General features: G+C 29.3%; 2 protein-coding genes across 2 annotated transcripts in view; both read left to right on the forward strand.

Annotated features, from left to right (window-relative positions):
- The window catches only part of LOC108747893, a 10,677-nt gene extending 5,911 nt beyond the window's left edge, over positions 1–4,766 (forward strand). Inside the window, exons 3-4 of the mRNA XM_018485782.1 lie at positions 4,167–4,278; positions 4,443–4,766. Coding sequence (XP_018341284.1) covers positions 4,167–4,278; positions 4,443–4,738 — 408 coding nt within the window. The 3' untranslated portion in view covers positions 4,739–4,766. The remainder of the gene's footprint in view (positions 1–4,166; positions 4,279–4,442) is intronic.
- A 3,287-nt stretch (positions 4,767–8,053) lies between these two features.
- The window catches only part of LOC108747892 (protein takeout-like), a 7,572-nt gene continuing 1,421 nt past the window's right edge, over positions 8,054–14,204 (forward strand). The window contains exons 1-2 of the mRNA XM_018485781.1: positions 8,054–8,396; positions 9,819–10,106. Coding sequence (XP_018341283.1) covers positions 8,228–8,396; positions 9,819–10,106 — 457 coding nt within the window. The 5' untranslated portion in view covers positions 8,054–8,227. The remainder of the gene's footprint in view (positions 8,397–9,818; positions 10,107–14,204) is intronic.

The raw sequence follows: 14,204 nt of genomic DNA on the forward strand, positions 1-14,204 counted from the left end.
CAACAAATTCACAATACATATCAAAAATTGGAAAAATTATTCATCGCTACCAAAAGAAGATTGTTATGTTTAAAAATTCTTTTAACAATAAGAACACAAGACAAGTATGAGTATAAGTTAAACAAATAAAAAAGAAGGGGAAAGAACATGAAATGGTGAAAAAGGAAGGAAGGGGGAAGCGTTAGGATTACGAAGGGGATAATAATTGTAAAATCGGGAGATAGGAATCAGAAAAAGATTCGGTATCGTTTTGCTTATTTAAACTGTGCTATTGTTTTTTTTACACCTCCTCTAAAATCAATCTTTTAATTTAAAAGGTTACTATCTAAAATTTTAACGTTATCCCATTTAAAATTGTCGTGGCTTAAATTCGAAATTACCGAAGGAGAGTTCTTTTGTTAATGTCATTTGTATGTTCATTAATTCTAGTCTTTAAATGTCGTTTAGTCTGTCTCACGTATGTAGCGTCACAGTCATGGCAAGAAATCTTGTAAACAACTTCTTGGTGAGACATGTAATCCAAAATGTCTTCACCTCGAGTGATATGTTTCTGTAACGAAATCTGTTGGAAATCATAAAAGCTATTTTTTATTAATACCAGCAGCGATCGAGATGAAAAATTCAGAGATGGTCTTAACATACGGCACAGTAAAATATTGATCATTAATTCTGCTTCGATTTATTTGTTTAGTAAGTTGACATTATTATTGCAATAAAATTTAATTCTTGTCTGTACACTAGAAATAATAAAATTAAAGGATGACCGTTATTTAACAAAATCTGAATAATTTCTATAAATTTTTTTTGTGAAAAATAGCAAGATACAAAAGTAAAATTCGCCAATCATACCATAAATAACATCCTTCTTTTGGCACAATGGATGGTGAGAATTAGAATTAAGAAATTTATCTGAACAAGTTGATTTTTTGTATGATTGAATATAATCACATTATTTTTAATAATAATCGTAATATCCAGAAAATTCAGTCTGTCTTCATCACCAACTTCAAATGTAAATTGCAACCGTTCATGTAGTGAATTAAAAGTATTTAAGATAACTGCCAAATATTTTTCACGTGCAACTAGCAAAATATTATTAGCATATCTGAAGAACTTTAAATTATATGGTATTTGAATTGCTATCTCTTCAAGATCTTCTAAGATTATATTCGCTACACGAAAGATAATAGCGAGCCCAAAGGTGTTTTAAAAATTTGTTTGTAATATTTATTGTTAAATACAAAAAAATGTTGAGTTTAAAGTTAAATTGTTTTCTATTAAGAACTCTTCCTTAGATATATGGGTGTTTTTTGCTATATAGTGCTATCTCTTATTAATACTGTCTAGCCAATTCAGTTGAAACATTAGTGAATAACGATATAACATCTAAAGAAGCCAATTTTAAATTTGACTCAAAATAACTTTTATCAAGTTTTTTTATTAGATGAAACATATTTTCAACGTGGCTACGTGCTTCCAATATGCTATTTATGATATTGTGATGTAAATACAGCTAATTTATAAGCTATTAACAGACGACATAATTATTCTTAGAAGACAACCAATTTTATGAATCTTTGGAAGGCCATATGATCGAAATATTCCCATCCGTAGTTAACAGCCTTTTGTAGATTAACTCGTCTATAAACCCATGATTTTTTCATTTAAAAAGAAGAGATCGCAATTCTCGAATAAGTTTTTTCGTAGGATCTTTGTCCACTAATACATAGGTATTGTTATCTGATAACGATCACTCCATCTTTTCTATGTAGTCTTTTCGATCTAGTACGCCATTACCCTTGTTGCTTTAATTATTAGTATATCAAAATTATCCTTGATAAATTTATCAGTAGATTTAATACATTTTATTCAATATTTATCATTAAAATTGTAAGATGGAGTATTATTCAAATCTATTGATAATGGGAACAGACTGATTCCTAATCTTACTAGCAATTTGACTTCGATAACTATTAATATTATTTTCAATTTGTTTAATAAATTCAATAGACGTTTCTTTCTTTGTTATGCTCAATAGTCAGTAAACCAAATTTATCTACTAACTTTAAAAGTGATTGTACATCGTTAGGAATGAGTGTATTGCTAAGATTAACTAACCATTTATTCTGCAATTCATTTAACCTAGATTCAGAATCAAATTCATCTGCCGCAACACCGATTCTATATATATTGTTAGAAGAAGAAAAGGAATGATCCTCAATAGATACATTATTAATTTTTAATACTTTCAATTTAGTATTAAAATCCTCTCGTATTAAGTAAGCAATCGGTTTAATTTCACATTTTTGTACATTTAATTTTTTATTTACATTAACAACCAATTAATCTTATTATCAATCCTTTTCTTCTCATTTAGCCAATTATAATAACTATTTCTTTCTTGAATTACAAAAAATTTGTTCTAAATTGTAAAAGGTAATAAGTTAGTGATACTTCTCGAAATCTTAATAATTTGTGTCCTATTATAATATAATTGGCTGTATGCATTTTTCAATTCCAATCTCAAAATCGATTTAACATGTCTCAAATATATGGATCTCAAATATATGGATCTCAAATATATGGATCACTGTTTTTAGAGTTATAATAACATAAATTAATGTCGCGTTATATCTTTCTATGTTGTTTAGATGTGACGGAATGATGTTCAAATTAACGTGTGAAAAAAACTATTAGTTTACAAGATATTTTATTATATTGATGGTGGTATAAAGTATTAAATACCTCGTAAACTATTCATTTTTTTATATTTGTACTTTAATATTTTTATGAACAGAATAACAAGATTTGAGATCAATTGATATAAAAAAAATTCATAGTTGCTTATTTTCAAAAATCCATTTTGTCTACATGTTTTTTTTTAAGCAACTATGTGGTTTTTTTTACACCAATTGATTCATTTCATTATTCCGTAAAAAAGTATTGAAATACAATTATCAAAAAATTAATGATATTATTTAAATTTAATGTATGAAGTATTTAATGCTTTATGCCAACATATGCCATAATGAAGTAGATAAAATATCTCGTAAATAACTAATGATTCTTTTGTATCTCTACCTTAATACTTTTATATGCAGAATAATTAAAGGAGTCACATTATGTAAAAAAAAATCATATAGGATTCTATTTAAAAAAATAAAGATAATCTTCATATTTTTATAGAAGAAAAATTAACATGGTCAAAATACATTCTTCTCAAACGATTCCACTTTCGATTCATCTGAAATACTTTTTCGTATCATTAATCATTTCGGAGAAAACTGTATTGATTAAAATAGACTAACTTGTACAGCGTAAATAAAAATCATGATTTTAATAATAATTTATCTTAATAAATAAATGATTTTTATACACAAAATAAAGAGAAATTCACAGATATGATTATCAATAAAACGATAAAATCAATCGTTGTTTTCTTTTGTTCAAGATGTGATAAAAAATATTTCCCAAATACTAAGACAATTTTAATCACGATTTTTAAATAAATAAAATTGAATAAAAAAAAATAAACCCAACGATCCCTGCATACTCCCCAAATAGTTTAAAATGCATGAACTTCTTTGTAAGTTTGTTGTGCAATTGGATTTACAACATTTTAACTTGTAATTTTAATTGAATTTACAACATTTTGACTTATATTTTTACTTTACACTATTTTAACTTGCATTTTATTTGGACTTATAACTTGCATAACAACTTTTTGAAACTTTAATAACTTTAACACGATTTTTTGAAGAATTATATTTAATTAAAATTTATTGCAGACTGATTTTGTTATTTCTGAGAATGATTATGTCATTTCTCCAGTTATTACAATAATTTTTTTATACATATTTTGAAGTGATAGTGTTCAAGAAAATAAGTTTTTTCTTTCTCCTAAAAAATTAAAAAAATAACACAATATTCTGCTTTGCCTCATATATATTATTAGCAACTTTATATTTTTTATATATATATATTTTTATATTTTATATAGTTATCTTATAGTATTTCATATTTAAGATAAAAAGATATATTAAAAATTGATGGCATGATTATTTTCTGAATACATTGAATTTATGTTATTTAATGCGAGAAGTAGAATCAGAGAGAATAATGAAACAAAATATAACTATAACTAAACAAAGCATTTCGTCAATTAGATTGTGTACACGCAAAGTTTCCCAGAGAAAAGGTTGACGGGTGATTATGAATTTAAAGGCGCACTCTTCAGTTCCACTATAAATAATAGAGGAAAATTCTCACTCACTTTGTGTAAGTGCAAATTTGCATTTGATTATGAAATCTATTTCAGTGATAACCAATATTTAAAAAAATACGAAAAATATTTTTTTATTATTAATATTATAGTAAAATATGACTGAAAAAACAGAAATATTTTATCGTTTATTCATAATTTTATAATTTCTCCGTTGCAGATGATCTAATACAAATGACCACCGTGACCAAATTGCCGGGACAAAAATTAAGGGCTCAAATGGACGTCCAATCTATCAAAGATTTGAAGCTTCACATTTCAAATCTTCTATTTGGCAAACGATTCCTTGAAAGTATCCTCGATAAAATAATTAATCATACATGGCAGCCGAGTTTCGTTCTAACAAGAGGCCTGATCAACGAATTCGTTTCAACTGGTTTCACAGAGATTTTCGATAATTCCTTCCGTGATTTTCCTTTCGAGCAAATTTTCAAATCAAAGCCGTTTATAAATTAAATTAATTGTAACTTTGAGATACATTAAGCTTGAATTGTTAAAATAAATCTGTTAATTAGAAAATAAGTGAATATAAGAAGTGTATCTGTCAGTTTGTAAGCAATCTATCCGTTAAATCATTACGAGAGAGCGAAATTTATAGAGTAAATTTTGCAACTCGTGTTACGTTTACATAATAAGTTGTGTATATAAATTGCGTACATTAGCACATAAGATATACGTGTGGCATATTACATATATTAAGTAAATATATTCTCTTTTTTTTTACGATATACATATACACCATTGTATTACATATCGCATTATTACCGAATATAATTTATGTAGTCATTCAATCTGAATTAATATACAGCTTTAGCCTCATAGCCACAATACAAAGTACCTTAAAAAAAAATTGATATAAACATTCTATGTCTAATAAAAGAAAAAGATAAAGAGTAAAAAAAAGATTGAACTAAGATCAAAATTAATTTATGAATATTGATAGAAATAGACACATATTTTTCTGTCGACTATTATGAAAAATGTCAAACGTTTTGATAGCAGAACAGACTACTTATCATGAAACAAGTCGGAATGGATTCCGATCAAAATTATTCAATCATTCCCTAGATTTCTATTGTTTTCTAGGAAAAATGGAATAATTCCAATTGAAATGATTCCAATTTTCATTCCGACATGTTTTATGATAGGTATCCAGGGTATCTATTATGGAGAACATGTTGGAATTATTCCGATCGGAATTATTCCGTTTTCCTTAGAAAACACAATAGAAATCTAAAAAATAATTGAATAATTCTGAATCCATTCCGACTTGTTTCATGGTAGATACACACACGAAGAAAATTTTTTCTTAGAGTTTACCCTGAAAATATGATAGTCATAGGACAACATTATTCGAAGAATTTTAATGTAAATCTCTCTCATTTATTAATAAAATTACAATAAGGTATAAAATAAGTTTGATTAATTTTACTGAAGTGCATGGTAAAAATCTTTAAAATTATTATATTGTACCACAACTACCATATTTTCAGAATAAATTTTAGAAGAAAATTCCGTATACTCAGAATGATTTTTTATGTTTCAATAGTTGCTCGCCTTGAGGATATACTGCGGTCTTTAAACTTATGTTTTTATAGTACACATGGAACGTCAGAAAGCATTGAACCAAAGAACGTTGTTGGATCATTGTCAGATAATATTATCGATCAGCGGGTAAAATTTGTGTATCATATATTTTCCGTTTCATTCAACTTTGATCGATTTAATATTTATAATAAATGCTTCTCTTAAAATCTTTTAAAGCCAAATTTTTAATATTTATAAAAGAAAAATGCGCGTGCATGCGTTGTGCATGAATAAATAAACAGACTGACTGCAGCAGTGTGGAATCTTAACTCAAGTATGTATGACCTTTCTTTTCTGCCTATTTATGCAACAGAGAGATCTTAAAATAAATCTGACAGATACGTTTCTGAAAGAAACCTTGAAATAATTTTAATTTATGCTATAATTAGAAAGTATACTGATCTAAAGGATAAAAAGGAAATTGTGTGAGTTAAAATATATCGTCAGATTTTAGAAATCATATCGTGCATAAGAAAACTTATAAGAATGTAACAGCAATGGCGTGCAACAAAGTCTTCATTTAAAAATGACATTAACCAATAAAAACCTAATAAAATAAAAAGAAATTGTGTGAGTTAAAATATATTATTAGATTTTAGAAATTGTATCGTGACTGCAAATTGTTGGATGCTTATGTTATTGAAATCAGTTTATTACATCATTTATATTGTTATTTACACGGAGAACATATAAAATCTCGAAAAAAATGTTTTAAAAATTGAACTACAGCAAATATCCCGAAAAATCATAATTCCAAAATTGAAGAAGCGTGACAATGTTTTGAAAAAAAAAATTCATAATCCTGAAATCTTAAAAATGGAAATCTAACAATATGTCCCGAGCCGTAATAATATGACTTTTCGGAACATTGTCGCATTTCTAAGATATCGGGATTGTAATTTTTTGGGGCATTGTCATATTTCTTAAATTTCGGGATTGTGACTTTTTGGGATATTATTATATTACACTTCTTAATTTTCGAAATTGTGACTTTCCAAGACTTGCGTGTTTACCATTTAAACAAATTAGTAGGATTCCAGATAAATAAAAAATTCTAAGAAGATCTTTATAAAACTTCATAAAAATATAAAATAAAAGTAGGAAATTTTGTAAGTTGTTACAAAGTGTTACTTGCTGTAAGATTCGCTCTTCTGAGGTTAATCTACATCTTCAATTTCATTTTTTCCTCACGTTTAAAGGCAGGAAGTGCGATCAGCGAGCGGCGACGATCTTCCGCGAACATTTGCGTGAGCAAATCGGAGACGTGACTTAAAACGAACGTGACCAAGGTGATTAACGGGGCTTAACATTCTCCTACTCTCTTTTTGACTGTTCCATGACGTCCATTCTGACGTCTATCAAATGTTTTCTTTTTCTCGTACTCATCACCCATTTTTATCGACGATGTCACTTACGTTCAATTGTTATCATTTAACCATACTTCCAAATTTGTGATGCGTTTACATATTTAAATTGCGCAATTTAACAGTCTAATCAGTTGCGTCAATAAATTGTATATTATAAATATTTATAATGCACGTAATATTTTGTACTTCGTTTCTAACCGATTTGCTAATTATTAGAAGCGGAGAAAATCGCTTTTTCTATGCTCTTTCCAATCATTAAGTCTGTACCACTTTAAAATTACCAGATAAAAGAAGAAAATTATAAACAAATGTCGGCAATTATTGGGAAAGTAAGCGCATAAATTAATCAATGGTTTCTTGGTCTCCTTCATCGGCTTCAGGACCACTTATTAGAGGACTCTTACAGTACATAGTTTACTGCGGTTAATTTAAAATTAACATTGGTAAAAGTTATAATAACCTTCCTGACATGAAATTCACATTACTTTTATCGCTCTTTTGCTCTTTCATCTAGGAAAATTGATCGGCAAAATTTATAATGACAATGGCTTGACCTACGCTATTAAAAATCGATTTAATTAAAATTTATTTGAATAAAAATATACATCATGATTTAATAAAAAATCTAGATGTAGTAAATAAAATAATAAAAAATTGTAGGAAGATATTTTATTTTTTTCTCTGTTATAATTTAAAAAATTTAAAAACTGTGGCTTACGCCACCCCGTATATAATATATCTGCATTCGTATTATTATGCCATTTGTTGCACCTGTACATTGTACAAGTTTAAAAAAAACTGACTTGTTATCCCGCTTAAGGTCCGATCCTCTTCTTCTTCTTCTTCGTCTTCGAGTATAGCGGGGGCAATGTCAAGGTCTATAAGGCTTAACGCATCCCTGCCAGTCGATCATTTCTCGTCCAGAACCTGATCGTTCCGTAGAGTGCCTCGGTAGAAGAAAGGAAAAAAAAAATAAAGCCACTTGCTAGACATGAGGAATACCGTACTACTGTGCTATGCATGCTCGCTGCTGCTCGGCGCCCATGCCATCGGAAAATATAGAGGCCTAGAATTTCTAGAGCCCTGCTCCAGAAACGATCAAAAACTAGAGATCTGCCTCGCTAGAACAGCAAATACACTTGTCGACCACTTCCGTGAAGGTAAGTTGTTGCAAATTTAAAACAATCTATATATATTGACCTTGAACTTGTTATTTCTTATGCTACTTTTAATAAATTTCTATGAGACAACACATATTATCATATGAGTAGACCGATTTCTAAATCGTTCAGTTTTTTTATAATAATGTATTTCATATATTAAAAGATCTTATCTAATTTGAATAAAAAATAAATTTTTTAAAATATATATAAAAGTTATACAAAATATTTTGATTAATTTTATTTACGTTTAATGATATTTGTATTCATTATAATTAATGACTGGTATGCTTCAAAGAACTTCAAAAAAATTGAAGTACAGTTTAATCTGCCGTTTCTTACTATGTCAAGTAAAATCGCAACAGACGATAGCAATTTAATTCGTCGTAAAATATTGCATTTCTCTGTTCTTAACTTTGTTTTATTATGATGTGAATATTAGATAAAATATAGTTAAAAAATCCAATGAACTAAATAAATAACTTTTTATTATTTTTATCATTTTTTATTATTAGAAATAATTACTTTGAATAAAAGCAACTATAATAGTTTTGATTTTCCATTTAAAAAAAAAATCAATCTCTTTAGTAAATCTAGCTAAATTTAAAATATACAAGAGAGAGAATGGCATTTATCAATATTTTTTATTAACTAAAATGAGAATTGTAATATGTTATTCTTTTTTGCTATAATAAATATGTCTACTTCTAAGATTAAAAGCTTTGTAGTAAACTCAAATAAAATATGTAATTATATGTAAATAAAATTATTAAATTATAATAAAATTTATTGCTAATTTATTATTTTATAATTAATATAAAAGTAGCAACTTTAAAGAATATATTATAATTTTAATGTATTTTTGTTTCCTGTCATGGGAATTTTATTAGATAAATATAAGATATTTTATAATAATAACCTATATAATTTGTTAATAAACTGAAAGTTGAAAGTCTGAATAAACCGGTTCTGTAATCACATGGTTTTGTTAACGATCACAACACGTTATAACGGTGTATTCGAATGGTCACCCAGTGTCCTACATTCCACTTGTATTGTGCGGTATAACTTTGGCATACCTGAAACAATATAGCTTTCTTCAAACTGTTAGAGCGTGTAGCGGGTGAAAAATTATCGAATTTTTTTGAGTGAAATAAAGTTTTTAATCAGATTACAAACATAATTAATAAATAATAAAAGATCGATATTATAATCTAACTTTCAAAAATTTAAATAGAATCAATTTAAAAAATGTCATTGTGGTATTTTCAAATTTAACCGACACATTTAAATGTCAAACAAATTCTAAAAAAGTAAATTTTAAAAGTAATTTTTAAAAAAACTACGTAAGATTTATTACACTTAAAAATTTGCGTCGTTTGTAGTGAAACCGTACATTATAACGTTCTAACTACGTTGCAGGTTTACCACAACTGGGTTATTATGAAGTGGAACCGATTATCCTGGACGAGTTGCATATTGCGCTTGGCGGTGGCCCAAATGGTTACAGGGCTCAATTTAAAAATATTACTGCGAGAGGAGTCTCTGCCTTGCGAATAACCGGTCTGAGGACGAGACTGACTGATGATGAAGTGCAGTTGCAACTAGCCTTTAGCATTCCCAGAATTAGAGCAGCCGCGAAATATCGGTCTAGTGGAACTTTAATCTTAGTTCAAGCTAGCGGTGCTGGAGATTATTGGGGCGAATACGGTAAGACCGTTGAAAATTAACTGTAATTATCTTATGATACTTACAAGGAACCTCGCGAGTGTTAAATTCTGATTTGAATGAAACTTTGTGTAGATATAGGACACACACAAAAACACACACACACAAAGATAAGTCTAGAAAATATCAGTTGCAGTGAAAAAACGGTTTGAAAGGGTGAAATCATCTCTTTAACATGTAAAACGATTTCTAGCTTTTCTGTTATTCAAAAACTATTCGAGATATCAAAAAATGTTTTATACAAAAGTTTTACAATAAAATTATCTTTATTTATTCACGTCAATAATTTTTTTTAAATAATTATTAAAAAGATTAAAAACAAAATTTTTTGTTAGTATTATTGATGCAAATGAATAGAAGTAATTTTATTGTAAAATTTTTGTATAAAACATTTTTTGATTTCTTGAATAGTTTTTAAATAACAAAAAAACTTAAAACCGCTTTATACATAAAAGGAACATTTTCATTCCTTCAAATCTTTTTCTGTAGCAATTAACATTTTCTAAATTCATTTTTTTACATGTGCGCGCATATTCTATTATATGTGTGCACAAAGTTTCATTAAAATCAAAATTTCTCACCTTGCGAGATTTCTTAATTGTTAATGAAATCTGTATTTGTTACCATATTAATTGTTATTAGAAATATAAGAAAAAAGAAAGCACTATAGAAGTAATACTTTTCTAATAAATTTTCGACGAAGTGAAATGACACAAGTGCAAGTATGCCATGACATAAATTTCACACATTTTGCAGTTTATCACAGGAGACACAGTAATATATCGGCGGTAATATTTATTATTAACAAACTTCACTTGTTGTAATGAATGCTATCCTATATTATCAAATAATTCAGTTGTTTAAAGGTAATAATAAATTGTGTACATATAAAAATTTTGTTTCTAAATTCTTATATTAAAAATATATTTAAGTTTATTATAAATTGCAGACTTTTTAAATGTCTTTACTAATAGTTATACGAATAATATTTATGCCTAAATAACTTCTACTGCACTAAAGGACTTCTATATTGCAATCTTTGCTTTAATCAAATGTCATAAACTCCTTGTAAACAAAAACACGAATTATAATATTCTCTTGCTGTAAGCAAAATTCTTGAGAAAGATATTACGAAGGTATACCGCAACATTTTCTTTTAAACATCATTTTTATTAACATCTTCTTAAGGATAATTTGATATATTTGAATTTTGTATCTCCTATTACTATTATATATATAATTCTGAGCCACGAAATATTTATTTAAATATTTTTATGATATTTCCGTAATAAAATCAAACTAATCTTATCTACTATATTAGAAAAATATTCATTGATAAAATATACATTAAAACATTAATTTAAAAATGTTAAAAATTAATTTTCAAAATAATTGAACTAAACGGGAGGGGGGTTAAATAATTTATTATTAACAATAATTATTATTAGGATTTTAGAGCAGAAAAAGACGGATAGATTAAAGTTCACAGCTTTATTCGTACATCTGATGTATACAGCAAGATCAAGAATCGATTAATGGCGATAGAAAAAGAATAGAAAATCGGTAATAATCAAAATAGGACCTTCGACCTCAAGTAGCAAGTGATTGGTCGAACACTACAATCGGACTTAAAAGCGTATTCTTAACACTCCCTCTAGAACGTAGTGTAACTCTCTGTAATTTTCTGTTATTTCGCCGACTTCAATCCCAGACATCTGTGGTGTTATCGGGTACCCCTTTTGTAAAAAAGTCTACGAGCATTCTTTCGGTTGGCATGTACTTAAACTCCAACAGGTCATCCTCTAATGCGTCTTTTACAAAGTGTTGCTTCGTGTCTATATGCTTAATACTTGCGAATGAAAGTATAATTCCGTGCTAAAAGCTGCGCTCCTCGATTGTCGTTCATTGTACAAATTCGTTCAACGGAATTGGAAAGCCTTATAAATCCATATAAGCATAAGGCTTCCTTGACCATGGTCAGCGCCATGTATTTTGTCTCGATGGAAGAGAGGGCTGTACGTTGCTTTCTGAATTCCCAGCTTATGGCGCCGCCATTCATAGTGAAGACAAATCCAGTGTAAGATTGACGATCCACCGAACATCTTGTCCAATCGGCGTCTACAAATATCTCCCTGTCCTGCCTTTGATGTACGTGATTCCAAAGTTTATTATCCATTTCAAGTACCTTAAGACTCTCTTGACCGCCTTCCAATGATCCTCATTATAAGAGGTGTTCAACTGACTGAGACAATTAACAATATGCGATATATCTAGCCTCGTTGCAATTGCCAAATAGTTTAGAGTGCCTATAAGTTCTTGATACGGTCTCGTTTCTTGGGCCTGGTTTGATTTGATGACCTTGTCTAAGAATGGTAGTGCTGTTAGTTTAGCTTCCAAGCAGACTTTGCATATAACGGGATTCTTGTCTTTTTCCAGATCAAATCCATATACAGCCTTTTTCTTGCTTATTTCCAAGAGATCGCCGTAGTTTAGGTGCCCGAGCAATAAGGATCGTTATTCGGTATTCTTTATTTCAGCCTTTTCCTTTGTGAATATAACGTTATTCTCGGCGTCGATTTTAGCAACGGAGATTAGATTACTACGGAGATTAGGGACGTGTAATGCATTTTCCAAACATACGGTTCTTGTTGTGTTTTGTGATTGTGTTCTTCACTGTTCCCTTGATCTTTATTTGAGTTGAGCTGTGGTTAGCTAGGTTGAGATTCATGCTTTCAGGGTTCAAAATCTCTTCAAATTTGTTTTTGTCGTGACACAAGTGTGAAATGCATCCGCTGTTGAGACACCACGCATCGTCTCTTGGATTATTTCCTACGGAATATGAAACGGTATTAGTAGTAGAAGTGAAGAAAGCGACATCCTCACCAACGGCTGCTTTTTTCTTGTATTTCTTGGCCTTCGTGTTTTTCTCATGTCTGTCGCGACAATCTATGCCCTTATGACCAATTCGACGACATCTATGACATCAATATTTAAATAAATATTTCACTTGAGCTGAGTTCTTTTGCCTTATCAATCGCTTTATTGATGATTCTTCTTTTGATTGGCTTTCCTTTTCGAGCAAACATGGCGTGGTTATCATCTTGGTTTCGTTATCTCTTGACTACGCTTTTATTAAGAATCTTGACTTTTAGGTGTTTAGGATTAGCAATGTGTCTTTCGACTTGATGGCACACCTAAAATTCTCAAAGCTATCTGGTAGACTATGTAACAATATTATGGATTGCAATTCGATACTGACCTCCACGGATAACCTCTGATAATTTGTCAATTATCTCAAAGAATTTGTTGACGTCGCCATTGTCGTTGAGTCGATGAGTCATTAGCCGTTTCCATAATAATATCTTTTTTGCAGGATTGCCTATTGACTCTTTCATCTTCTTCCTTCCAGACTATTAGGGGTTTGGCTTCTTGTGATGCCGGCTGTTTCTATCCGCTTGATTCACGTTTTGTTCTTCGTCATCAAACTCTTAGCTCCCAGATCATAATTTTCCCTGAATAGAAATGGTATGCGCATTAGGCTCGCTGTTTATCCGTCCATGTTGTCGCATGCTCGCGTTTCGATTCCGCGTAGTTTCCGCGTCAATTTTTATCTCACTCAGGGCGCGTGTGTTTAACATTCATTATCAATAATTAACTCGTTGGATAGATTTTCATGTCTGAGCCCAAAAAACTTTTCATAACCTGTTAGGATTTGAGAGCAGATCGAGACGAATAAATTAAAGTTCACAGCTTTATTCGTATATCTAATGTATACAGCGGGAGATCAAGAATCGATTAATGGCGATAGAAAAAGAACAGAAAACCGATAATAATCAAGATAGGAGATTCAACCTCAAGTAGCAAGCGATTGGTCGAGCCTCTGTTACGTGCCACGTCACTTTTGTGAATGTCACGTTTGTAACATAAAGTTTTTCTACACATTTTTTTCTAAACATTCATGATAAATCTTATTTCCTGCTACTTTTCTTATTTACTTTCACCTATCATTTTTAGTTCTTTTTTTTATCTACCCTTAAAACCTGTCTCGAATATTCAATCTTATAGATATCTTCTCATCTC

Source organism: Trachymyrmex septentrionalis, unplaced genomic scaffold, assembly GCF_001594115.1.
Source record: "Trachymyrmex septentrionalis isolate Tsep2-gDNA-1 unplaced genomic scaffold, Tsep1.0 scaffold202, whole genome shotgun sequence".
In the NCBI taxonomy this organism is placed as follows: Eukaryota; Metazoa; Arthropoda; class Insecta; order Hymenoptera; family Formicidae; genus Trachymyrmex; species Trachymyrmex septentrionalis.